Source organism: Salpingoeca rosetta (genome assembly GCF_000188695.1).
Source record: "Salpingoeca rosetta unplaced genomic scaffold supercont1.1, whole genome shotgun sequence".
Lineage (NCBI taxonomy): Eukaryota > Choanoflagellata > Craspedida > Salpingoecidae > Salpingoeca > Salpingoeca rosetta.
Genome location: NW_004457740.1, coordinates 5,001 through 28,499, shown reverse-complemented (window position 1 = coordinate 28,499; position 23,499 = coordinate 5,001). Strand labels below are relative to the sequence as shown.

Sequence of the window (23,499 nt, the reverse complement as noted above, 5' to 3'; positions counted from 1 at the left end):
CCACATCGTATATTTTTTAATTGTTCGGGGAGATTAGAGATAAATAGAAATAAAAAAAAAAAACAATCATTAACATTCTAAATTGTAATGAAACAAATGTGTGTGTGTGTGTGTGTGTGTGCGTGTGTGTGTTCAAGCCCTCACCGTTCTGCTTTGAGTCGTTCGTGCTTGTGGCCCTTTGGCTTTTGGTTCGGTTGCCCACGCTCCTGTCACGACAAGAACCCATATTAGTGAGCAGGGAAGCATGACAATTGCAGCAGGAGTACAACGGCAGCAGCCCCAAGCCCTTTCACACGCAGATGGTCACATGCACGCGCACACATGAGCACACTCACACACACATTTGTACACTCACATGTACACGCACACACACACACATCTCGCACACATTTGTACACTCACACGTACACACACACACATCACGCACACGCATTTGTACACTCACGCACATGTTCACACACACGCACATGCACGCGCACACATACACGTACACGTGAACACCTTTTGCAGAGGCCAGGGTTCTGTGAATGTTGCTTCCCACTCCTTTCGTGCTTTGGCGAGCGATCGGCCGGAGAGTTCAGGCTGGCGCCAGCGTCCGTTGATCTTTGTTGGTTTGGACGCCGCGATCACGCGCTTTGCCGCTTGCGCAGCCGTCTTTGCCAAACTCATTGCAGCCGTGTGTCCTGCCACGTTTACATGTGGGTTGGATGGAAGCAAGCCGGAAAAAACAAAAAGGTAGGATGGGCGTGAGAGAGTGTGTGTGAGTGAGTAAAGAAGGGGTGGAGGTTGGTTAGTGTGGAGTTAGTGCAAGGGCACGAGAGAAAGGATACACACACACATACACACACACACACACACACACACACACACACACACACACACACACACACACACACACACACACACACACACACACACACACACACACACACACACACACACACACACACACACACACACATGCACAAACCAACCTGAGTGCTTCCCGTATGTGTTGGTAAAATACATTTCCTGGTTGGCAAATCCGATTTTACCACGACGATCACAGAACGGCAAAGAAGACGAGCGAGCGAGTAACGACTCCAACAAACCATTCAGCACAACACACTCCAGCCAACCAACCACCACACGCCGCACCGACAACTACACGCACAGCATCCACACACGTACACATATACACACGCACAGCATCCACACAGCAACACTCACGCACACTAGGCCTCCGCTCAACCATAGACTGCGGTGGTGGCACGCCAGCAGCACGCGTATCGGTAGCACGCCTGACGTCCCATGTGGCGCTCCTGGCGTCACGGAGAGGTGGGAAGCGGCGTTGCCGGCGGTGAGAATGGGAAAGATGCGCAACAAGCAAGCAGCAACAGCCACGGAAGTCATGGCAGCCACGGCAGCAACCACCCCAACGGCAACCACGGTGGCAGCAGCGACAATGTTGGCAGCAGCCACGACGAACGCAGCAGTAGTGACCGTGAACAGGAGCGGGGGCAGGTTCAAAGGCGCAAACGCCGACATGCCCGCATGCACGAGAAGCACGCCAGTAACCATGCAGCCAGCAGCGTCGCACGCCCATCACGCCTGACCAGCATAACTCATAGCAACCACAGCGCGGGCGGGTATACAAGCACAGGCAGCAACCGTAGCCGCAGCCGTGGCCGTCGCGTGCGCCTCGCATCCACAAAGACGCCTCCGCCAACCCCACCGCTCTCACACTCCCCACTCATTCCAAACGTGCACGTGCTCGTGGACAGCACAGATGAAGACGACAACTGCTTCGATGATGACAACTGCTTCGATGATGGCGGGGATGTCGGTGACGACGATGCCAACGGCTTTGACGACGACGACGACGGCGATGATGACGACGAGAACAACGGCTTTGACGACGACGACGACGATGAGGAGGAGGGTGATGACGACCTTGAGGATGATGAGGATGACGACGAGGAGTACGATGAAGAAGATGAGGTGAATCTGGGCGCCCGCCACACCGACCGTTCCAAGGATGTGCTTGGCGGCGACCGTCGCATCGTGGCGAAGAAGCCGCCTTCCTCTCTTGGCAGCGACGCGTCCATGCCCACCGACGAGAGCAGCGAGGTTGACGACGACGACGACGACCACGGCTATGGGGAGTACCTCCAGGTCGGCCGGGCGCACTCAGCGTCGCCACCCGCCGCTCACGAGCGTCACACCAGCCGCAATGCGCGTGCCTATGGCGGCAGCGATGGTAACGGCGGTGGCAACGCCACCAGCACTGCACCCGCCAACGCCAACGCCAACGCCCATGGACACCACCAGCAGCGTCGACGCGACGAGTTCAACGTGCACCACTACAACAACGATCCAGCCAACCGGGTGCGCGGGGCCCAGGCCGCGTCCGTGAGCGAAGAGCTTCAGGCAACAGAGGGGCAGGTGCACGTGCCGGACGCAATGATGCCGCGAACAGACTCGAGCGAGGATGACATGCGCAGTTCAAACGCGTATCGCGCGGCGCGTCGGCGCATGTGGGCGGCGCAGGAGAGCGACACGGATGTGATGCACAGCCACGAGCGCGCAAGGAACCTCACCACAAGCACGCATGCACACACGCGCCGGCACCACGACCACCATCAGCACGGGCACCACGATGCGAGCAGGGTGGCCCAGTCTTCCTTACCAGCGACTGTGGGGCATCCGGACCAGGCAATGCCGGCCAATAACCACGACAGACCCGCCGCACACCCCGAGGGCGACCGCAACGTCACCACCAGCATGCAACACGGCCACCATCACCCATATCATGAACACGGCCACCACCACCACCATCATCACCCGTATCATGCACACCACGCTGCTCGTTCGCGGCGTGTGAGTCGTTTCGGCAGTGCCGTGACGCTGCCTGCGGTTGTGGAGCAGGACGAGGACATGCCGGTTGGCGGCGCAAGCGGCAACGACACCGATGACGAGGGCGACGGTAGCAACGACGAGCTGCGCGGGATGTGGTTCAACGTTGGTGGGAAGAGAGGCGGTGCGCATTTATCGCCACCGCGTGCCCACTCGTCCACGGGCGCCGCCACCCCAGCAACGCATGTTGTGGCAGCCGGCACGAACAGAGGCTTCGACCCAAGCCACCTGTATCCGGGAGAGTATGACAGCGGTGTGACCAACCCTGCGCTCGTCACGCGGGAAAGCGGCAGTTCGCACGTACAAGGGATTGAGCTGAACGCGTGGCGCGGTGCTCTGGAAGCCAAGCAGCACAGCAGCAACAACGGCACTGACACCAACAACGACAGCAGCGACAACCACAACAACAACGGTAACGGTAACGGTAACAGCAATAACAAGAATGATAATCGGCAGCAGCATGGTGACAGCCGAGAAGTTGTCAGCACAAAGCAGGGCCACACCAATGGTGGGCACATGAACGGGGCAACCGCGAAGACCGTGGCCTCACATGATGACAACTGCAAGCACAGCATGGCCGTGAGCTCAAGCGCAGGAACACTAAGCAACGTGGCGAGCGTGAGCGCACAGGACATTGTTGCGGCGGTGTCACCTGGCGTGAGCGTTGCACGACACACCATCATGCCTCGCCGCCACCGATCTGTGAGCGAGGAAGGACGGACGGCGTTCCACACGTTTGATCATGAGCCGCACTTCAGTCACCACCACGGCCACGAACATCGGCCCTCTACGCACAGCATTAGCACCACCCCACATCCCTACCACCACGATCACCCCCACCATCACCAACACCGCCCCGTGGTGTACGACAACCAGCGACGCGGCAGCCACGACCACCACCAATACATGCTGGTGCATCCTGCGGGGGCAACCCCTGTTCCCTCGCGTGGACGCAGCCGGGACCGCCGCCACCGCCACAGCATCGACAGCTTTGGTCGCGTCAAGCACGCACAGTACCACCACGCCAAGCACGGCGGCAGCGGCGGTGGGGGTGGACATGTGCACGAGCCGGGACGTGGGCCATCGTCATATCGGGGGTCGATTGCGGCGGCACTCGACGGCATTGACTTGAAGAAGCTGTCGGGCAGCACGAAGGAGGTGGAGGTGCAGTACACCACCGACGACCAGGCGGTCAGGTCGAGATTCGCCGCGCGCAGTGAGTTTGTTGTCATTTTTGCATGCGTGTGAGCGTGTTGACGGGCCGGGGTGCATGCGCGTGCCCAACAGTGTATCGTAACGATACTGTTGCTGTGCCCCGCTCTCACGTCTTTGGTCACGTTTGTGTGTTCTGTGTTCAGAGTGGATGCAAACCCTGTCCAAGGACTGGCTCGATCGCCACAAAGACAGCCAGGACCATCCTCTCATCCTCTGCGGCCTCAAGATCCCAACGCCCTCTCTCCATGCAGTGAGTCCATGGTGCACGATCTTTGCTTTGTTTCTTTGTTTGTGTGTTTGTGTGTATATGTGTGTGCGCGTGTGCGTGTGCGTGTGTGTATGTGCAGCAGTCGTGCTTTTGTGTCATCATCGCCATGTGTGCTGACAGTCCCTATGACCGCCCATCTTCAATCCTGCAGCCGTACACGCTGGACAACTTGGACGAGGTTGAGGAGCGCGAAGTCAAAGATGAGCTGTTCTACGACCTCATCTACGGTCTGTCTCGCGCGCGCGCGCGTGTGTGTTTGTGTGTGTGTGTGTGTGTTGTTTTGTTTTGTGTGTGTGTGTGTGTGTGTGTGTGTGTGTGTGTGTGTGTGTGTTCAAGACCTAGTAATAATCGCAAACGCATTGACTTGAAGAAGCTGTCGGCAGCACGAAGGAGGTGGAGGTGCAGTACACCACGACGACCAGGCGGTCAGGTCGAGATTCGCCGCGCGCAGTGAGTTTGTTGTCATTTTTGCATGCGTGTGAGCGTGTTGACGGGCCGGGGTGCATGCGCGTGCCCAACAGTGTATCGTAACGATACTGTTGCTGTGCCCCGCTCTCACGTCTTTGGTCACGTTTGTGTGTTCTGTGTTCAGAGTGGATGCAAACCCTGTCCAAGGACTGGCTCGATCGCCACAAAGACAGCCAGGACCATCCTCTCATCCTCTGCGGCCTCAAGATCCCAACGCCCTCTCTCCATGCAGTGAGTCCATGGTGCACGATCTTTGCTTTGTTTCTTTGTTTGTGTGTTTGTGTGTATATGTGTGTGCGCGTGTGCGTGTGCGTGTGTGTATGTGCAGCAGTCGTGCTTTTGTGTCATCATCGCCATGTGTGCTGACAGTCCCTATGACCGCCCATCTTCAATCCTGCAGCCGTACACGCTGGACAACTTGGACGAGGTTGAGGAGCGCGAAGTCAAAGATGAGCTGTTCTACGACCTCATCTACGGTCCGTCCTCTCCCTGTGCTCGCTTTTCTTGCTCTTCTCCAGTGGCCCCAGCGTTGTCTGCTTGTTTATCTTGCTGCACATACCTCTCTGCTTGCAGTGAGAGAGAGAGAGAGTATGTGTATGGGGGGGGAGGGCATGCTGCATTGACTTCCCCACACTTCGCGCTCACCTGTTTGCCTGTTTGCCTGCTTGCCTGTTTGCTTGCTTGCTTGCTTGCACACGCACATCTTTCACGCTGTTCAGTTGCCGCCATCATCAAGCTTGGCAACTACATGGCTGCGAACGTGTCGTACAGCCGCATTGCAGACTGTTTTTTTCTGTTCGCCATTCTCTGGACCACCTGGTTCCACGTCACCATGATCTACAGCAGGCATGCAATTCCGGGCTGCGTCGTACTCTGTGAATGTTCGCACGCGCGTTTGTGCGTTTGTGTGTGTGTGTGTGTGTGTGTGTGTGTGTGTGTGTGTGTGTGTGTGTGGGTGTGTGTGTGTGTGGGTGTGTGTGTGTGTGGGTGTGTGTGTGTGTATGTGTATGTGTGAACGTGTTGGTTGTACAGTTGTGTGTATACTGTGCATGACGATTGTCACGATGTATGGCTCATCCATTCCTTGTGATGGCTCCGCGACAGGTTCACGCTGCCGTCGCCGTGGGTGTTCCTGGACTACATGATCATGCTCGCCACACTCGGCATTGTCCTCCACATCGCCGTCGTCGACACCACAGTCGTACGTTCGCTCATATGGAAACAAAGAGCAACACGAAACGCGCATAGGGTTGAAACCTGTGGTGTGTGTCTCTGTGTCTGTGTGTGTGTGTGTGTGTGTGTGTGTGTGTGTGTATGTGTGTGTGTGTGTGTGTGTGTGTGTGTGTGTGTGTGTGTGTGTGTGTGTGTGTGTGGAAACGAATAGGGTCAAGTGCACACTGGTACATGCGAGCATTTCTATCTTCCACACCAATGCATCCATTGCTACCACCACCGCAACAACCACTTCCACCTTGACCGCCATCCCAGCCAACTCACACCCCTCACCCTCTTCTTCTTTCACAATCGCTCGCGCCTCCTCCTCAGCTGTTTGTGCCGGAGTCCGCGCGTGCGGACCTGACATTGAATCCGTTTGACCTCGGGGAGGGCGGGCAGGAGGTCAAAGTCGACCAGACCTCGCGTGTGCACGTCGGCGGCCTCGTCGTGTGTGTCCTTTTCAGTCGTCTCGTCATGATCGCCGTCTACGCCCTCACCTCAAGGTACCGTATGTGTGTGTGTGATGTGTGCGCGCGCACGTGTGTGTTGCGTACACCTGTGCTCACCCTTGACTGCGCCTCTTGGTGTTGCCAACCTATCCCGCTCCACGCCGTCCGCTCACGTCTCCATATCTAACTGTCGCGGCGGCAGATTTGCGGGGAGCGCGCGTGAGCTGTCTCGTGGATATCTCATCAGTCTCCTCCTCTGCACCGTCGTGTGGAGCGTGTCCTTGGCGTGTGCAATCACCATGCCAAGTTGGCCGCTGAGAAACGTGAGCGGTGGCACGAGGGACCATTGTTGTCTGATGTTGGGTGGAGGCTGTGCTGTGCATAGTTTGGATGCAACCACACACACGGTCGACACGATTATGATGCAACGGTTGGTTTGTTTTGCCTTTTCTTCTCACACGTGACCACGCTGTCTCGCTTTTTCTCTCCCCTGTGCACACGCTTCATCTCCACTGCACCCATGTGTCCTCTTCCCGACAGCACTTTGCACTGTGGGCCGCTGCAATGGCTGGGGAGCTGTTCATGTATGTGATCGTGGCAGCAAGCCCCCAGCGCCGCGTTGCACTCAACATCTGGCACTCGATTGAGCGCAACATGCTCTGGGTTGTTCTCATTCTCGGTGAATCCCTCATCTCAATCGTCCTCCCTTCCCTCGACTGCCAATGCGAGGTGTCCGTGTTATCATTGTGATTGTGTGAATGTGGGCTTGTGTGGGCTTGTGTGTGTGTGTGTGTGTGTGTGTGTGTGGGCTTGTGTGTGCGTGTATGTGGGCTTGTGTGTGTGTGTGTGTGTGTGTGTGGGTGTGTGTGGGTGTGTGTGTGTATGTGGGCTTGTGTGTGTGTGTGTGTGGGTGTGTGTGTGTGTGTGTGGGTGTGTGCGCGCTTGTGTGAGTGGGTGTGTGTAAGTACTTTTTGCTTCACTGTTGTTTGCCAACTCGTTGGATGCAACATCACCTCTTCAACCACTCACCTGCCCCCTTTCACACACACACACACATATTCGCGCAACCCTCAACCCTTGCACAGCCTGGCCACTACCTTGAGCTGCTGCTCAGCTTCACGCTGGTGTATCACCTCTTCAAGATGTACGCGCACGTGCAGCCCGCCTCGTCCGGCCGCGACAAACACGTTCTTCAGGGCAGGTGCGCCGCTGTTGTGTTGTCATTTAACCGTGCTTCGCTTGAACGCCATTTGTGCTGTTGCTGCAACGATATGCATGTTCTTGCTGCGACTTTTTGTCGTTTTGCAGTGCACTGCACGCTTTCTCACACGCATCACCGTGACCATCACGACCACCACTGCATCTACAATTTCCTGTAACCCCCCCCCAAAAAAAAAAAACACTATTTGCAGCCTACTGCTTGGGTGGGCGTGGTGCACGTCGCACCTTGCGCTGACGTTCTTCCTGTTTGTCCTCGGCGTCGGCATGAAACTGGTTGTCATCCACAGCGATGACCACCAGTACTTGCGCGAATACGCATGGTGCGCTCGCTGTTGCTGCAGCTGCGGCTCTTTCGTGGTGTCAGTGACGTGTTTGCGTTGTTGTATGTTCTTTCGGTTGCTCTTGTGTTTGCATGTGCACGTGTGACATGCGTGCGTGTGTGCTGAGGCGTGAAGGTGTTGAGATTTACGTACATGTGTGAATCTGTGTGGACTTGTGATGTTCGGCCAATGCATGCACAGAGTAACAAGTCGGCCCACCACATTTCTGATGCTCCTGCACCGGTTTCTTGTTGATACGCTCCAGGCTGCTGTGCGGATCTTACGTCTGTTCCATTTTCGTGCTTTCCCTGCAACGCATGCTTCACAAGTGGTTCACGCACTCCTACTTCGGTAAGCCGCGTTCACCCGCGCCTGATTCTACTTGCTGCATCCATCCCCGCTAGCACCGTGCGTGCCATCATCATTGTTGCCATGCACGCTACAACCACCTCAATCACGCACGGCGTATTTCTGTTCCTCGACCCCCCCCCCCCCCCAACGCCACCCAAAACAATCCTCCCTTCACCGCAGGCCACGGGATGAAGCGAACGCTGTTCTGGCTGCTGCTGCCGTGCATCGCTGCCTTTGCGCTGTTCCTGCCGCCCATTGCTGACGGCGTTCCCTTTCCAAAAGTCAAAGGCGACAATCTCAGAGGTCCGCGCTTGCACCTGCTGCCCCACCCTTATTCACGGGTTGCCTGCATTGATACGCTTGCTATTTGCATTTGCTGGTATGAGTATATCTACATCTGCTCACGGCATGTTTACAATTACATATGCACGTCCTTGTGTGTCCGTGTGCTTGTGCGTGTACACAGCTGTGCTGCAGGAGGCGCTTGCGTATGCTGCAAATCACACCATTTACATCACAGACTTCAACCGCATCTACTACAAGAAGGTGCGCAGTGCACACCCGCCACCCTTGAGGCCCCATGCCATGTCGTAGATCGCGTGCATGTGTCGCGCCCGGTTGTCATTACATTCACCACATTTGCTCTGTTGCGTTGTGCGTGCGTTTGTGCGGCCGTGTGTGCATCAGGCGATTGAGTATAGCGAAGCGGTTCCTCAAGGCAACGTCGCACCCGTCAGCATCATGATCGCCCTCGTCTGCTTCAGGTATTCAACACGTGCTGTGCCGGCGCCATGAATCCTCGCGTTGCATTTGCACACATGCGACTCATTGCACATTGCCATTCAGTCACGCCCCCTCACATCACATCACACACACGCGCGCGCGAACATACGCATGTGTACATGAACAGTCTGCTGCTGCGGTGGCTGGAGGTATTCGCGCTGGTGAATCAGCTGGATGAGGAGGCGGAAGAGGCGGAGGAGTCCGATGAGGAGCTGGAGGAATCCTCGTCCGGCATTGAAGACATTTCACAGGACGAAACAGGACCCTTGGGGGAGCTAAAGGAAGAAGAGGAGACCGTCCAAGCCATGGAGGAAGGCAGGCGACCAGAAGTGGCAGTGAAGCATGGCGAAGCGGTGCACGGGCAAGCTGGTGCAGATAGTACGGGGGCACTGCAGGTGTTCGTGCCGGAAAGTCACGGGGAGCGGGTTGAGCACGGCCCGTCGCCGCTCCCGTCGTCATCAACGCCTCGCCAGTCGCACCGCCGCCAGCAGGGAAGACGCCACCCGTCTGCACCAGCGCCGACGCGCAGCCGCCGCAGGAGGAAGAAGGTAATGTCGATGGTAGTGGGCGAGGGGAGGAAGGGTGAAGGAAATGTAAAAGTGACGGTGCAATGAACATCATCGTGCTGAGCAAATGCGTGACGTTCGCTTTCGTTGATGACACTGGTTTTGTGACGCCTGTGACTGCTCACACACGCGTTCGTGTTGTTCGTTCAGGTGTACCGCAAGCATCATCGCATGACTCGATTTGGCACTCTCGGTGCGTGCACGTCGTTTGTTGTTTGTTTGTTTGTTTGTTTGTTTGTTTGTTTGTTTGTGTGTGTGTGCTTGCTTTGTTTGTTTGTGTGTGTGTGTGCTTGGTTGTTTATTTGTTTGTTATTGTGTGTGTGTGCTTGCTTTGTTTGTTTGTTTATTTGTTTGTTATTGTTACCTTGTTGGTTACCTCGTTTGTCACCTTGTGGCTGCTCTTCTACGACGGATCTTGACGGTGGTAGTGTTGCACCGAACGCTAACACGCCAACTAACATTGTTGTCGTTGTATGCTCGTGTCATCAACAGCGGAGCGGTTCCAGGCGCGCTTTGGGTCTTTCGCTGGCCCCGCACCCATGACCTTGCGGTGAGCACGCAGCAATGGTCACGCGCAAAAAAATGTTTGTGGTGGGATGGTTGAGATACACATGTACTGTGGTTTGCCATCCCCCCCCCCTCCTCATTACCATGACTTCCACGTTTTTGTCTTGCTTGACTGTTACAGGAATGCCCACGCGCAACAGTCTCTCTTCAAAAGCCGGCAGAGTAAGCGTTGATGGATATCAAAACCCGCACTCTCTTTGCCTTGCCTTCGACGCGTCTGCATATGGTGTTTTGTTTCGCTTTCGCTCGCTGTGCCTGATGACGTTTGACGCGTGTGTACGTGTGTGCGTACTTCACGTGACAGGAAAATCCCTGATGGCGCGCATGCATTCTGCCAATCTCTACTCCACGTCACGTCATTTCGTCGCAGAGGTGCACCATGAACTGGCTGCTGCGCACATGCGTGCATTGTGTGTATGCGTGTGTGTGCATTGTGTGTATGCGTGTGTGTGCGTGTGTGTGCGTTATGTGTACGTTATGTGTACGTTATGTGCGCGTGTGTGCATTGTGTGTATGCGTGTGCGTGTGTGTGTGTGTGTGTGTGTGTGTGTGTGTGCGTGCGTGTGCGCGTGCGTGCGCGCGCGTGTGTGTGTGTGTGTGCGTTGTTATGTGTACGTTATGTGCGCGTTATGTGTGCAGTTCTCTTGGTTGTGTGTGCTTGTACCATCACGAGCGTGTGGCGTATCTTGACGCATGAAATTTGCCCGACTTGTTGTTGTCTCAAGATTATCGGCTCGGTGCCGCTGTTCGCATCGCTGCCAGCGCATCGCCTCAACGACGTGCTGCAGCTCTTCTACCTCCGCAATGTACGGTTTTGCTCGCAAGCAATGACGAAATGCACGCGTGGGCGCGTGTGTGGGTGAGTGGGCTGTCGAGTTGCGGGGCTGTGCGACTTGAACCACTGTTCAGTGTCACGTTTGCGTTCTCACTCGCTCATATGTGCATGCTCACTCGCAACCCTTTATCCCCGTTCGTGCGTTCGCAGACGCGTCCTGGCGAGGTGATTGTGCGGAACGGGGAGCCTGCAGACCACTATTACATTGTGGCGCGTGGTCAGTTCAAGAAGACGACACAGCTGAGCCACTCCCACGATGAGGTGTGGCACGTTGCCTGGAGGTGCCTTCTTGTGTGTGATGTGCGTCCACGCTGTGCCTTGATTCTACATGCAAATGGTCTCCCTTCGGATGTTTAATCTTGCAGACACGCGCAAACGCACAATTCAACTCACTCACTCACTCACTCACTCACTCACTCACACACACATACACACATGCACATACACACACATACACACTCACTCATCACTCACATGCATGCACCCACTCACTCACTCACTCACTCACTCACTCACTCACTCACTCAACAAACAACACTTCACTGCCGCCTCCCAGATTGACATTGGGCAGCTTGGAATTGGGTCGACATTCGGGCTGCAGAGTGTGCTTGCCGCCGCGCCAAACACATCCACGGTGGAATCCATCACGGCTGGCAAGTTATGGTGTCTGCATGCAGCGGACATGCGCGCACTGCTGCCGTTTGGCCGCGACCCGGCGCACGGCACGCTCAGGGCCAAGTCTGTTGCATGCGCTCGACCCAGCAAGTGAGTCGCTGTGTCACATCATGTACAGTTTGGTGATTTGGGTCGGGTTTTCGAGGAAGAGACAGAGATTGAAGGGAACCATGTGTGTGTGTGCGTGCGTGTGTGTGCGTGCATGTGAACATGTGTGCGGTTGTGTATATGTCTGTGCAGTGTGCTGTGACTAATACTGCGCTTGCTGCATTGACAGATTTGCCATGAAGTCTGACCGCGAGCCACGCAAACGAGTGAGTCCTCATGCTCCCACACACGAACTGCTCATACTCCCCCCCCGGGTTGTGAACACCCCATCGTATTCACGTCATTTCATGTTTTTTTTTTTTTCATTTTTGTGTGAACCTGCATTACAGCAGGCCCATCGGACGTACTCTGTCAACAACATGTCGCTGCTGCAGAGCACAAGCGCAGAGGCAAGCCGCGTCAACGACCCATACACGCGCATGCACGACAGCACAGATGCGCATCAATTGCTCGAACGTGAGTTGAACACACGCTCTGGTTGTCTGGATGTTGTTGCGTGTTTTGCAGATCACAGCACCTGCCAACACTCCACATGCATACACTGCGTACACCATGTACACGCACACACACACACACACGCTCACGCGTACACATGCACTTACGTTCACACACTTACTCAATGATGTCAGGTGCGCTTGAGGCGGGCTACGAGGAGGATGACAGCGACGACGCCGCGTCCCAGTACGACGACGACCACGACCGGAACGACTTCAATAAGTCGACGATGTCACTTTCACACACACACGTGCGCGATGATGGCGATTTGCGGCGGGCGGCGCTGGTGCGGGCGATGTCGATGGACGCAATGGGGCCGAGAAGACGCCAGTCGGCGCCCATGATGCCCGCGGTGCAGGAGCGGGGTGGAGAGCAGGATGGGTTGGTGCGGCGTGGTGATGCTCGGCATGGTGATGACGACCACGACGATGACGACGATGGTGATGACTGGCAGCATGCGAAGAGAGGCCGCGATCGCTTGCGACACACGCAGTCGTCACCCATCACGTCTGGCGTGAGGGAGGAAGATGCTGCAATGGCGGAGGGTGAGGTGCTGGAGGCACATGGCTATGACGTTGATGGTGAAGAACCACAACAACAACAACAACAACAACAACAACAACAACAACAACAACAACAACAACAACAACAACAACAACAACAACAGCAGCAGCAGCAGCAGCAGCAGCAGGATGATGAGGACGATTGTGGTTCTGGAAGGGCGAGTGCTGGGAGTCACTCGCATGTGATGTTCAGTGACGATGTTGTGATTGTGTAGATTCGTGCTTATGACAGCATTGTCCTGTGTGCCTGATGACTTTACTCGTTTGGTTGGTGCGTAATGTATTGCAATTCTTCTGTGGGTCGTTTGCTGCTTGCGGCTTTTGCTTGAGACATAAACAACTCACTTGAACAGGGCCAGCAGCCGCAATAAAATTGAGATGGAAGTGGTGAGGAGGGGTTGCAGACAACGGCACCTGCAACAGCAGCCCAAACAGCAGCAGCAACGACGTCTTGAACAGCGGAGACAGCAGTGTCAACTGTTGTTGGGTCCATTACATGGTGCAGTGCACAGACTGGACATGATGCAAGCCGTCCATGAAAGGCTGCAGCCACCGCGAACTCGAGCGGAAGAAGATGGGCGGTTCTCCGAGTGGCGCCTGCACAATTTGTAATGTGGTTGATGGTGGAGCGTGAGCGTGAAGCGAAGGTGGGTACACCCAAGACAACGCGTGCAAGCGCGATACCCACAAATGAGTCATATGTACGTATGCAATGCACGCAAGCCCACGAACCTTGAATGGCTTTGTGGTGACTTGGGTTGCGTTGATGACCTGTCCACTCCACACGTGCGTCCAAACATCTGGTGGAAACGTGACGTTGACGTGGGATTGGTCGGCGTTGAGCGCCGGCGCAAACAGCACATCCTCACCCAACATCACCTGCGTCGTGATGTCCGCAACCTGCATGCAGAGTTGAAGAGAAGTACGCACGTGTGAGTGTGTGTGATGTAAGTTGTTTGCGCGCGTAGATTTGTTTGCGCGCGTAGATGTGTCAATATGGGTCCTGTGTGGCTACACCATGTCATGTCATGCATCTGTGAATGGGTGACTGATCCAGGGCCGCACCTTTGGCTCTGCTGGGTACTGCAGCCAGAGAGCGCGAACGAGCGGATATCCATACCCATGCGCGACATCCATCAGGTCTGATCCACAAGACACATACACACACACACACACGTGCGCACGGCATGGTCGAAACAGGCGTACATGCGTGATGTTCACGGAGTACCCTTGTGAGAAGACACTCGACAGAGCCAACGTCGCAAGCAAACACACACACACACACACGCACACGCACATTTGCGATATGGGACGAAGAGCGCATGGAGACGCGTTGCACGAGCGAGGCAGTGCAGGGCACTCGTGTCCGAGTACACCTGCCAGCTGTCCTTGGGCAGATTTCCTGAGCATTTCGACATTGGTGTTGCGAGACAGCGGTGGCAACACGGGACGTGAGTCATCGTCTAACGAATTGGCGAGTGCAGTCAGGGCACGAATGACCACAACACCACGGTTGGCGGCAGACAACACTCAGGTCAAGGCAAGCACCTTGATGGGATCTGAAGATGACGTCGATGACAGCGGCAACGTCCATCCACCGATACAGAAGCTCCTTCGAGCGCAAGTACTTGACGCCAAGCTCCTTCACCATCGTGTAGCTGTTGCAAATGTGAACAGCAATGCGACGTGCGGCAGGATGCAAGCACACGTGTCGTCAGCAACACACTCAAGAGAGAACAATGCATGACAGCAAAAGTACACAAACACGAATGCGCGCACATACACATGAACACACACACGCACATTTGTGAACACAAGCCACTTGTACGTGCGAAGCAACTCACCCGCCAACATCTGCGTGGCTCAGCGAATGGCCACAGAGCCCAGCTGTCATTCGACCAATCAGGACCTGAGTGGAAAAGGCGCCAGCACCACCAAGTTGAGAAAGCAGTGCACACAGACACACAGAAAACATTGATAAAACACGCCACACACACACACACACACACACACACACACACACACACACACACACGCACGCACGCACGCATACACACACACACACACACAAAAACCACGCACACACACACGCACACACTGTGTACCGTCTGCAGGCCATCGAAGTTGTCGAATGTGACGAGTTGGTCGCCCAGCCAGAAGAGCGTTGAGCGAGCGGGACTGCCAAACGTGGAGGACCGCGAGAAGAACACAACCTGGTGGTACAGCCGGCAATCAAGCACAGTGCGATCGTCAGCAGACGCAACTGTACGGGCGACGCATACACAACCGCGCACACGCACAACTATTCAACGACACGCGCGCACAAACGCACAGACACGCGGACACGCAGAGGTGTAAAGGGCTTCTTACGTCAGACGCATTCTTTGCATCGAGTGCGCGTCTGTTGGTGTCGGCCCACGCGAGCGGAAATGCGTTGTGGAAGGACGAAGGATCACTCGTGTGCAACTTGGCGTCAAAGGGAAGATACTCCCCAAAGTCAGACATCCATCCGCTGTGCTGTTTCGGTGAAGAGGGAAGAGCACAACCGGTGTGCAGTGGCACAGCAAGGTGGAATGAGACGGCGCCACCGTTGCAATGAGTTGAGCTGATCACACACAACAAAAAGTGACGCAGAGACACACGTCCACACATGCACGCACAGATACACACATGCACGCGCATGCACGCGCACACATGTGATGGAAGGGCGTACGTTTGCCTCGATCATGTTGTGCTGGATGACATTTGAGAACCAGTTGACGGCTGCCGGATTTGAGAGATCGACAGTTCCAAACGTAAAGTCGGGACTCGCGCTGTGATCAATGTACGGATCGCCCTTGCTGTTCTGCGGTTGGTCGTGGTGATGGCGATCGTGAGCATGACTCACGCACGTAAACAAGCATTTGCGCACGCACACATTTTTGCACGAAGGAATAAGCGATACGTGTGGATCTACACAGCATTCGCATCACATCCACACAAGCAGCAGCACCACCACGGCACGATTCGCTCCTTCAGCACCACCACCGCGGCACGATTCGCTCCTTCACCATCACATACCTTGACGAGAAATCCCTGTGCTGCCGCCTCCTTGAACAGGTCGCGATGGAAGTGCTTTTTGTGCTTGGTCACGGTGTTGGCGAGGTATGGGTTGACATACGTCATGAGTCGTGTGCCGTCCTTTGCCAGATCAGACACGAGCTCCGACCACCCGTGGTACAGCTGACAGACGCAATTACGACAGCGCGTGTGAATGTGTGTGTGTGTGTGAATTTGTGTGTGTGTGCGTGTGTGTGTGCGTGTATATGAGTGTGCGTGCATGTGTGTGAATAAGTGCGTACATATGCATGTGTGTGCACATGTCAGTAGACTCACACAAGGACAAAAACAAAGAAACGCGATGTACTAAGCAGCGAACATTGTTCTGCTTTGACAATACGTATGCACACCTGATCGTCCAGCTCCCAGTTCCACCACAGCCGCTCGCCAGTGATGGTGTCCTGTGCATTGTGTGTGTGTGTGTGTGTGTGTGTGTGTGTGTGTGTGTGTGTGTGTGTGTGTGTGTGTGCGTGGGTATGTTGTGTTGTGTGTGTGATTGAGAAAGAGAGACAGAGACAGAGGAGAGGCAGAAAGTCCAAACAAACAAGCAGCATGAAACAGGTGGGCAAGCGCACGCTGGCTGGCGCTTACCCTGAGACCAGTCCAATCTTGAAGCCAGTAACCTGTGACATTCATGATGCCGAGGGAAGTGATGTTCGAGTGCAGCGCCCGCACAGCATCCGTGCCGCCATAGAACCCGATGATCGGACCTGGATGATGATGGTGGTGGTTGGGGGGGGGGGCAATCGCCACAGCGCAAGTGTGGAGCTTGAGTCCTTGCGTCCTTGTTTGTACTCATGTACGCACGTGCACACATGTTCACACATGCACATACAAGCACGAGCACACACAAGCGCACACAAGCACACACGTGCGCTAACCCTGCAAGATCCAGTCTGGGAGCGGGCGCATTCGGCCTGTGAAGAAAGTAAACTCCGAGACGAGAGCGAGTGGCGTGTTCTCTGCGCTCACGACAAAGTTGAGACTGTTGGCGTAGACCTGCACCATGGCAGCCAAATAGGTTTTAAAGGGTTGGTGGGATGAGAAGAGCATTGGTGGTGTTACGCGCAAGTGTGGAAGAATACAAAGCAAGCGAAGGCTGCACAGAGTGCATGTGTGTGGGTAAGCAAGCGAGTTGGGGTGGGCAAGAGTTTACTGACGGTGGAGACGATGGTGTCTGCAGCAGTGAGATCAAACACGGAATATTCCGTGTGGTTGAGGAAAAACGACGTTGAGTTGCTGGTCATGTAGTAGGGGATGGCTCCATACCTGCGAAGAAAAACGGGCAAGAGCAGCGTTGACAAATGAGAATGGAAGGCTGTAACACAACGCAACACAAAGTCACGATAGCAGATATCACACGCACACAAGCACACACAAACACACAAGCGCAAGCACACACAAGCACACACATACACAAGCGCACACATACACACGCACAGTGCCATGCTCGGACAACGCACGTTGTGTGCCAGTTGCCGCCCTGTTTGAACGATACAAGGTCGAGAAGGGAGGTGAGGGGCTCCAGGCCACGGCCGACGCCTTGTTCCGACACGATGATGGGCACCACGCGGCCCTTCATGTTCCACACGCTGTATTGCACGCCAAACCCATACACCGCATCCATGGGGCGAACGCCAGAGTGCAACGTGAAGCGGCAGGACGTCACACCCTGGCCCTGCGTGCACATGCGCGTGTCGTTCAAGGTTACAGACACGGCGAGGGAGTTGCTGTCGAAGTCAGCCGTGTTCAGGTTCCAAGTGGCCTCAATGGCTTGGGTTGACGGGCAGCCGTCACCACCCATCATCAGCAGGCCCTTGGCGATGGCGCCGACGCTGCCTCCGACTAAAGAAGTGAACTTGAACGAGTTGGACGAGCACACGACGGCGTCGTCCTTGGTCTCAAACATGCCGTCGCGCCCGTGCAGGTACATCTTGGAGGCAGCCACCTCCAGAATCTCGCCGGTGCTGTGCCAGGCCAGGTGTGGGTTTGGCATCTGCGCAGGGTTGCGCACAGCGGAGAGCACGCCATCCTCGTCCAAGGACACAACAAACTGCCCAACGTTCACCACAGACGGGTCAGCAGCTTCCGCAGGGGCAGCGGCAGGAACGGCAGCAGCGGTAGGGGTGGCGGCGCAGCAAGCTGCAGCAAGCACCACCACCACAAGCCACCAAGTGGAAGGGAGAGAACAACAAGGTCGCATCATCATCATCATCATCATCATGGTTGTTGTTTGCTGAATATTTGCAACGCTGCCCACAAATTGTCACAACTTCACTGCTGGTTGGCTGCTCTGGCAAACAGGACTGACCAACCACAACACCTGCGCACTGCTTGCTACCACACGCACGCGCGCGGACGCAAGGATGGGGATGCTGGACGGGCTGACGGCTGTGGTGACGGGTGGTGGTGGCGACATTGGCCGCGCATGTGTTGGGCGATGCTTGTGCGAGGGCGCTGCTCTGGTGGTGAGCGTGGACAGGGTGGCGATCGACAGTGGCAAGCTCGCGGCAGAGATTGCGGAGTACATGGACGGCCTCCAACCGCAGCACGCGTTCATCGCGCTGGTCCGCGAGCGCCAAGCGGCGCTGGCACCGCAGGCGGCACAGCGAGGCAAGGCAACAAACGACAGACAAGCACTGGCGAGTCAGTACCAGGCCATTCTGGCGCTCATCGACGAGCGGTGCGCCAGCGCGCAGATGGACCTTCGCAGCGAGGTGGGCGTGCAACAGAGTATTGTGCAGGCCCTCGAGGGCAAAGTAGGAGCGGCTTCGCGTCGCATCCACGTCCTCATCACCTGCGCTGGTGGTGCTGTTGACCGCACTCAGTGCGACCCTGCAGACACTCTTCCAGATGTGGTCAGCTTCACAGACCACTTCACACTCAACACCGCAACAGCCATCAACGCTGTCCGAGCGTGCATGCCAATGCTCCTGCGCGGTGCGCAGAGCAACCATGCAGACGCAAGCAACACAGGGGACGGCGCCGTGGCCCCTGCCGACCAAGTTGACCTTGAGTCCATCAGGCCTGAACAACCGCCGGCATTCCCATCCTCCTGCGCTGACAAGCCAGTGGCGAGCGTGGTCTTTGTCAGCTCTGTGAATGCAGTGAGCGGCATTGGGCAAGTGGCGTACAGCGCAGCCAAGGCGGCCCTACAGCCGATAGCGGCTGATCTGTCTGTGCGCTTTGGGCGCTATGGACTGCGTGCAAACGCCATTGCGCTGGGCACAGTGGCCACCATGGGCGCATGGAAGGAGCGCGTCGCGCATGACCCAGAGGTTGCATGTGTGTGTATGTTTTGTGTGTGTGTGTGTGTGTTTGTTTGTTTGTTTGTTCGTTCGTTTGTTTGTTTGTTTGTTTGTTTGTTGTTCGTTTGTGTGTGTGTGTGTGTGTGTGTGTGTGTGTGTGTGTGTGTGTGTGTGTGTGTCGTGGAGTAGAGTGAAGTGGAATAGAAGGGAGGGTGAGTGTGTTCATTCGGCAGTCTTGTGTCATGTATGTGCATGTGTGTGGACGGTTCTGCGTGGCAGTTGGTTGGAACATCGACGACAACGTTGTTTACTTGCTCGCGACTGCGTTTCCCGTCTTGACTTATCCCCTTTTGCCCATCAGGTGTTCCGGAAGATTGGACGTCGAATCCCGCGCGCTCGTGTCGCCTCTGCATGGGAAGCAGCCGGCAGCATTGTTTCCCTCGCCAGCCCTGCCTCTGCCCTAATCACTGGGTGTGTGCACATGCGCGTGAATGTGTGTCTGTGTTTGTGTGTGTGTGTGTGTGTGTGTGTGTGTGTGTCTGTGTGTGTCTGTGTGTGTGTGTGTCTGTGTGTCTGTGTCTGTGTGTCTGTGTCTGTGTCTGTCTGTCTATCTATCTGTGTGTCTGTATGTCTGTCTATCTGTCTGTGTGTCTGTGGGTGTGTCTGTGTGTCTGTGTGCGTGTGTGTTTGTGTGCCTATGTCTGTGTGTCTGTATGTGTGTCTGTCTGTGTGTTTGTGTGCCTATGTCTGTGTGTCTGTGGTTGTGTGCACGTGTATCTCATCTCTCCCCCTCCCTCTCTCTCCCTCTCTCTCCTCTCCCTCCCTCTCCCTCTTCCTCCTCCCTCTCCTTCTCTCCTGTCTGAGTTTTGCTAACTTGATCCTTACCATTCCCCCTTTCATCCATCCACCTGTGCATTCGCGCACGCAGGCAGTGCATTGTCGCGGACGGAGGATGGTCGTTGGCGTGTGGAACATGTGTGGTGACAAACTACAAGAAGCAAAAGCATGGTGAAGGTGATGGTACGACTGCTGCTGATGACGATGATGATGATGACGGTGGTGGTGATGGCGGTGAACCTCGACCAAAGACCTCGAAGCAGAGTACGAGCAAGCCGTGGTATGAGCTGTGATGATTCGGTTTAATTGAACTACCTTCTTGCTTGTTATCATGACGTGAATATATCGTTCATATATACGTGCAGGGAAACCCGAGCGTGAGGTCATCATGAAATACAACGAATGATCGAGCAAACTAATGAATGAATGAATGAACGAACAAATGAACACCATCAGCCAATCAGAGAACGCGTTCGAGGTCTGGGGAGCTAAGAAGCGGTGGCTGCTTCATGGAAGGGCTTGACGGTGGCGTCTTCCGCGCAGCAGTGATGGGTGCAGTGGGCCCAGCGTTCATGACGAACAGTGCAACAGTTCCGCCAGCCATCATGACGGCCAGGCGTCCGTCGTACGTCAAGTCCAGCGACACCGCTGTCGCCTCATCCACACGCACGCCGGATGCAGCCGAAGTCTGTAGCGGCAAACGAGGGGGCAGAGGGACGCGATGCACAAGTTGTGGGTGAGGGAGCGTGTGAGTGAGGGAGTGAGGGAGTGAGGGAGCGTGTGAGTGAGTGGGTGAGTGAGGGAGTGAGTTATCGAAAGAGCACGAGTACCAATGAAGCAACCCGGACACGTCTACACGTAAACACGTCAACACACACACACACACACACACCCGCACACACACACACACACACACACACACACACACACACACACACACACACACACACACACACACACACACACGCACACACACACACACACACACACACACACACACACACACACACACGCATGGCGCACATGCACCAGGACTCTGACCTCGAGTGTGAGTGTTGGCGGCGTCGCCTCGTCGGCCGGGCTGAGGGACCACAATTGAATGTGCACCTCCTGTCTGCTTGTGCCATCCACAGCAGCAGCAGCAGAGCGGTGCTTCACAGCAAGGGCGAGCCAATCGCCACTGCCGGCCCACGCCACCGCCACGGGACACACGCGCAGCCCGTGCGCACGCACGCGCATCACCGATGACGTGGATGTGTCCAACAGCACGGCGCCGCCACCGTCAGTAAAACTGCCGGAGGTGGTGAGTGGTGAGTGATTGATAGTAATTATTGATGGTGATTGATGGCATGGGAATGATGATGAATGTGCGTTGGGAGTGGTGGTGCTGACATTGGCGGAAGGACATTGAGCGGCAACACGAGCATGAGTGCTGGGGCATGCGTAACGTACAAGGTGAGGAACAGGTCTGGGTTTGTTGGGTGGGCGGTGGCGATGCGGACGTGCGTTGCGCTTCCCGTGCTGATGACGGATGGCGTCATCTGATGCATGGAGATGGTGCCGAAAATGACTCGCATGTCAATCAAGGAGCTCCGTTGGAAATTTCCACGGAGAGGTCAACTAGCAGCAACAGCGTCGCCAGCTCACGTGCAAACTCACAGCACCGCCTTGTCCCTGTTGGCTCACCGTTGCAAGGGGCATAACGGCGACGTGTGACGATCGTTTGGCTGCAAAGAGCAATTCGGAGTCGTTGGTAGCGACGGTAGGCGGCAGAGACGACCACGGCAGCCGCACGACCCTGTTCGTGTGGCATGTAGCAGCATGTAGTGTGAGTGTATTGTGATGTGAAGGCGGGTATGTGTGTAGGTAGTTACCGATGCGGGCATGTGTGCAGATGGTTAACGATGAGCTCAGATCATGGTTACAGCAGCTGGAACTGCCACGCAATGCAAACGACATGTGTCAACCGGGCGCGCGCATGCAAGCCATGATCATGCACACCATCTGTTGCACACGAACCGCATGAGGTGGGTGGAGTCAACATCCCATACGCAGCAGTACGACGAGCCCACCAGTCCAATGCAAAGCTGCACACGAAGAACGGCCAAGCACAGGACATCCAAAGCACGTGAGATGGTGCGTGGTTCGCTCACAGCAGCGCGTGTTGGGGTGGGATGGGGGAGTGAGGGAAGTTTGGACCAAAGGAGGATGCAATGGCGCGCGACACAGCGAAAGAAACAAAAACAATAACACCGGCACACGAACCGCATCACCGCGGGCAAAGTTGGCGGCGTCGATGCGAGTGCTCGTCCACGAGCTCTGTCCGCCGTCACGTGTGTGGTGCTGGCGCTGCTGTTGTGTGTGGTTGGAGGTACCTTGTGTCAGAGGTAGACTCGAAACGCGCAAGTCAGACATACTGACGAGCAGATGCGCCCACGCACGTGCAGGGACGCAGATACACACACACATACACGCACGCACACACACACATACACATACACATACACATACACATACACATACACATACACATACACATACACATACACATACACATACACATACACATACACATGCACATACACATGCCGCATGGTACCGGTGAGCAGACCTGTGGGGCCCACGCTGGCCAGGGTGAAGCAAGAGTACAGGGGTCGAGGGTGAGGGTGGCAAAGGGGTGCAGCTCCGATGGCTCAGCGGAATAGAGACAAATGCCGACGCAATCGTCATTGCGCTGGAACACAACACCGACGAGTGGAGACACGCAGCCAACGAAGAGGTGATGTGCACCCGGCACATGGGCACGCGCACGGCAGCCCGGCTGCAAGAGCATGTCAAGTGAGACAAGAAGAAGGTGGTGGTGCAATCACCATGCGTAAGCGTGCTACTGAGTCAATCAAGGTATGGATGCTCGAGATCAAGCATCAGAGGGAGAGAGAGACAGAGACAGACAGACAGACAGACAGATAGACAGACATACAGACAAACAGATAGATAGACAGATAGACAGACACACAGATAGATAGACAGACAGACACACAGACACACAGACAGACACACAGACAGACAGACAGATAGACAGACATACAGACAAACAGATAGATAGACAGATAGACAGACACACAGATAGATAGACAGACAGACAGACACACAGACAGACACACACACACACACACACCCGAGCGCGAAAGAGGGCCCACAGGCTGATTTCTGGTCCGTGCATGCAGGCGGCAAACAGATACTCCATACACACGATGCGAATGGCCGACGCAATGTGTGTATCGTCGTCGCCGTCAGCACCTGCACAGGTCATGGTGTGCG

At 55.6% G+C, this 23,499-nt stretch overlaps 5 protein-coding genes across 5 annotated transcripts in view; 2 read left to right on the top strand and 3 right to left on the bottom strand.

The window, feature by feature from the left end:
- Positions 1-140: 140 nt before the first annotated feature.
- On the bottom strand, positions 141-669 carry PTSG_11526 (uncharacterized protein; the record flags this gene model as incomplete). The annotated part of the gene is made up of 2 exons (XM_004998506.1): positions 141-206; positions 502-669. The coding sequence occupies 2 exons, from the start codon at positions 667-669 to the stop codon at positions 141-143; spliced, it is 234 nt and encodes a 77-aa protein (XP_004998563.1).
- A 433-nt stretch (positions 670-1,102) lies between these two features.
- On the top strand, positions 1,103-13,335 carry PTSG_11525 (uncharacterized protein). Its single transcript, XM_004998505.1, has 25 exons — positions 1,103-4,111; positions 4,254-4,360; positions 4,530-4,605; positions 5,566-5,692; positions 5,951-6,047; positions 6,392-6,564; positions 6,713-6,833; positions 7,051-7,239; positions 7,596-7,711; positions 7,923-8,051; positions 8,317-8,402; positions 8,583-8,705; positions 8,869-8,948; positions 9,090-9,166; positions 9,313-9,733; positions 9,902-9,944; positions 10,244-10,301; positions 10,440-10,480; positions 10,623-10,690; positions 11,044-11,124; positions 11,304-11,414; positions 11,710-11,918; positions 12,106-12,142; positions 12,266-12,392; positions 12,566-13,335. Exons 1-25 carry the CDS (start codon positions 1,291-1,293, stop codon positions 13,207-13,209), a joined length of 6,162 nt encoding a protein of 2,053 aa, XP_004998562.1. The 5' UTR covers positions 1,103-1,290; the 3' UTR covers positions 13,210-13,335.
- On the bottom strand, positions 13,233-18,329 carry PTSG_00005 (uncharacterized protein). The gene is made up of 15 exons (XM_004998504.1): positions 17,557-18,329; positions 17,254-17,362; positions 16,975-17,092; positions 16,685-16,803; positions 16,444-16,494; positions 16,055-16,216; positions 15,708-15,839; positions 15,365-15,511; positions 15,100-15,207; positions 14,839-14,903; positions 14,543-14,652; positions 14,292-14,396; positions 14,060-14,136; positions 13,727-13,894; positions 13,233-13,591 (listed from the first exon to the last, which is right to left on the bottom strand). The coding sequence occupies exons 1-15, from the start codon at positions 18,315-18,317 to the stop codon at positions 13,487-13,489; spliced, it is 2,337 nt and encodes a 778-aa protein (XP_004998561.1). The 5' UTR covers positions 18,318-18,329; the 3' UTR covers positions 13,233-13,486.
- Positions 18,330-18,348: 19 nt separating this feature from the next.
- On the top strand, positions 18,349-20,592 carry PTSG_00004 (uncharacterized protein). The gene is made up of 3 exons (XM_004998503.1): positions 18,349-19,371; positions 19,703-19,812; positions 20,270-20,592. The coding sequence occupies exons 1-3, from the start codon at positions 18,460-18,462 to the stop codon at positions 20,469-20,471; spliced, it is 1,224 nt and encodes a 407-aa protein (XP_004998560.1). The 5' UTR covers positions 18,349-18,459; the 3' UTR covers positions 20,472-20,592.
- A 46-nt stretch (positions 20,593-20,638) lies between these two features.
- Positions 20,639-23,499, bottom strand: part of PTSG_00003 (uncharacterized protein) — a gene marked incomplete at its 3' end in the record, with an annotated part of 5,789 nt that continues 2,928 nt past the window's right edge. Inside the window, exons 3-10 of the mRNA XM_004998502.1 lie at positions 23,357-23,499; positions 22,790-22,999; positions 22,444-22,527; positions 22,198-22,265; positions 21,865-21,976; positions 21,631-21,719; positions 21,220-21,469; positions 20,639-20,866 (exon numbers count right to left, since the gene is read on the bottom strand). The exon at positions 23,357-23,499 is cut by the window's right edge and continues 760 nt beyond it. Of these exons, the coding sequence (XP_004998559.1) occupies positions 20,639-20,866; positions 21,220-21,469; positions 21,631-21,719; positions 21,865-21,976; positions 22,198-22,265; positions 22,444-22,527; positions 22,790-22,999; positions 23,357-23,499 (1,184 nt within the window). The remainder of the gene's footprint in view (positions 20,867-21,219; positions 21,470-21,630; positions 21,720-21,864; positions 21,977-22,197; positions 22,266-22,443; positions 22,528-22,789; positions 23,000-23,356) is intronic.

Bases quoted from the DNA above. Each gene is read 5' to 3' on its own strand.
- PTSG_00005 (XM_004998504.1), bottom strand. From the start codon at position 18,317: ATGATGATGATGATGATGATGATGCGACCTTGTTGTTCTCTCCCTTCC. The intron at 17,363-17,556 runs GTGCGTTGTCCG...TTTTCTTCGCAG, and splicing joins GGCGGCAACTGGCACACAAC to GTATGGAGCCATCCCCTACT. The intron at 15,840-16,054 runs GTATGTGATGGT...GACCAACCGCAG, and splicing joins CACAGGGATTTCTCGTCAAG to AACAGCAAGGGCGATCCGTA.
- PTSG_11525 (XM_004998505.1), top strand. From the start codon at position 1,291: ATGTGGCGCTCCTGGCGTCACGGAGAGGTGGGAAGCGGCGTTGCCGGC. The intron at 7,712-7,922 runs GTGCGCCGCTGT...CACTATTTGCAG, and splicing joins AAACACGTTCTTCAGGGCAG to CCTACTGCTTGGGTGGGCGT. The intron at 11,125-11,303 runs GTACGGTTTTGC...GTGCGTTCGCAG, and splicing joins AGCTCTTCTACCTCCGCAAT to ACGCGTCCTGGCGAGGTGAT.
- PTSG_00004 (XM_004998503.1), top strand. From the start codon at position 18,460: ATGGGGATGCTGGACGGGCTGACGGCTGTGGTGACGGGTGGTGGTGGC. The intron at 19,372-19,702 runs GTTGCATGTGTG...TTTGCCCATCAG, and splicing joins GCGTCGCGCATGACCCAGAG to GTGTTCCGGAAGATTGGACG. The intron at 19,813-20,269 runs GTGTGTGCACAT...TCGCGCACGCAG, and splicing joins GCCTCTGCCCTAATCACTGG to GCAGTGCATTGTCGCGGACG.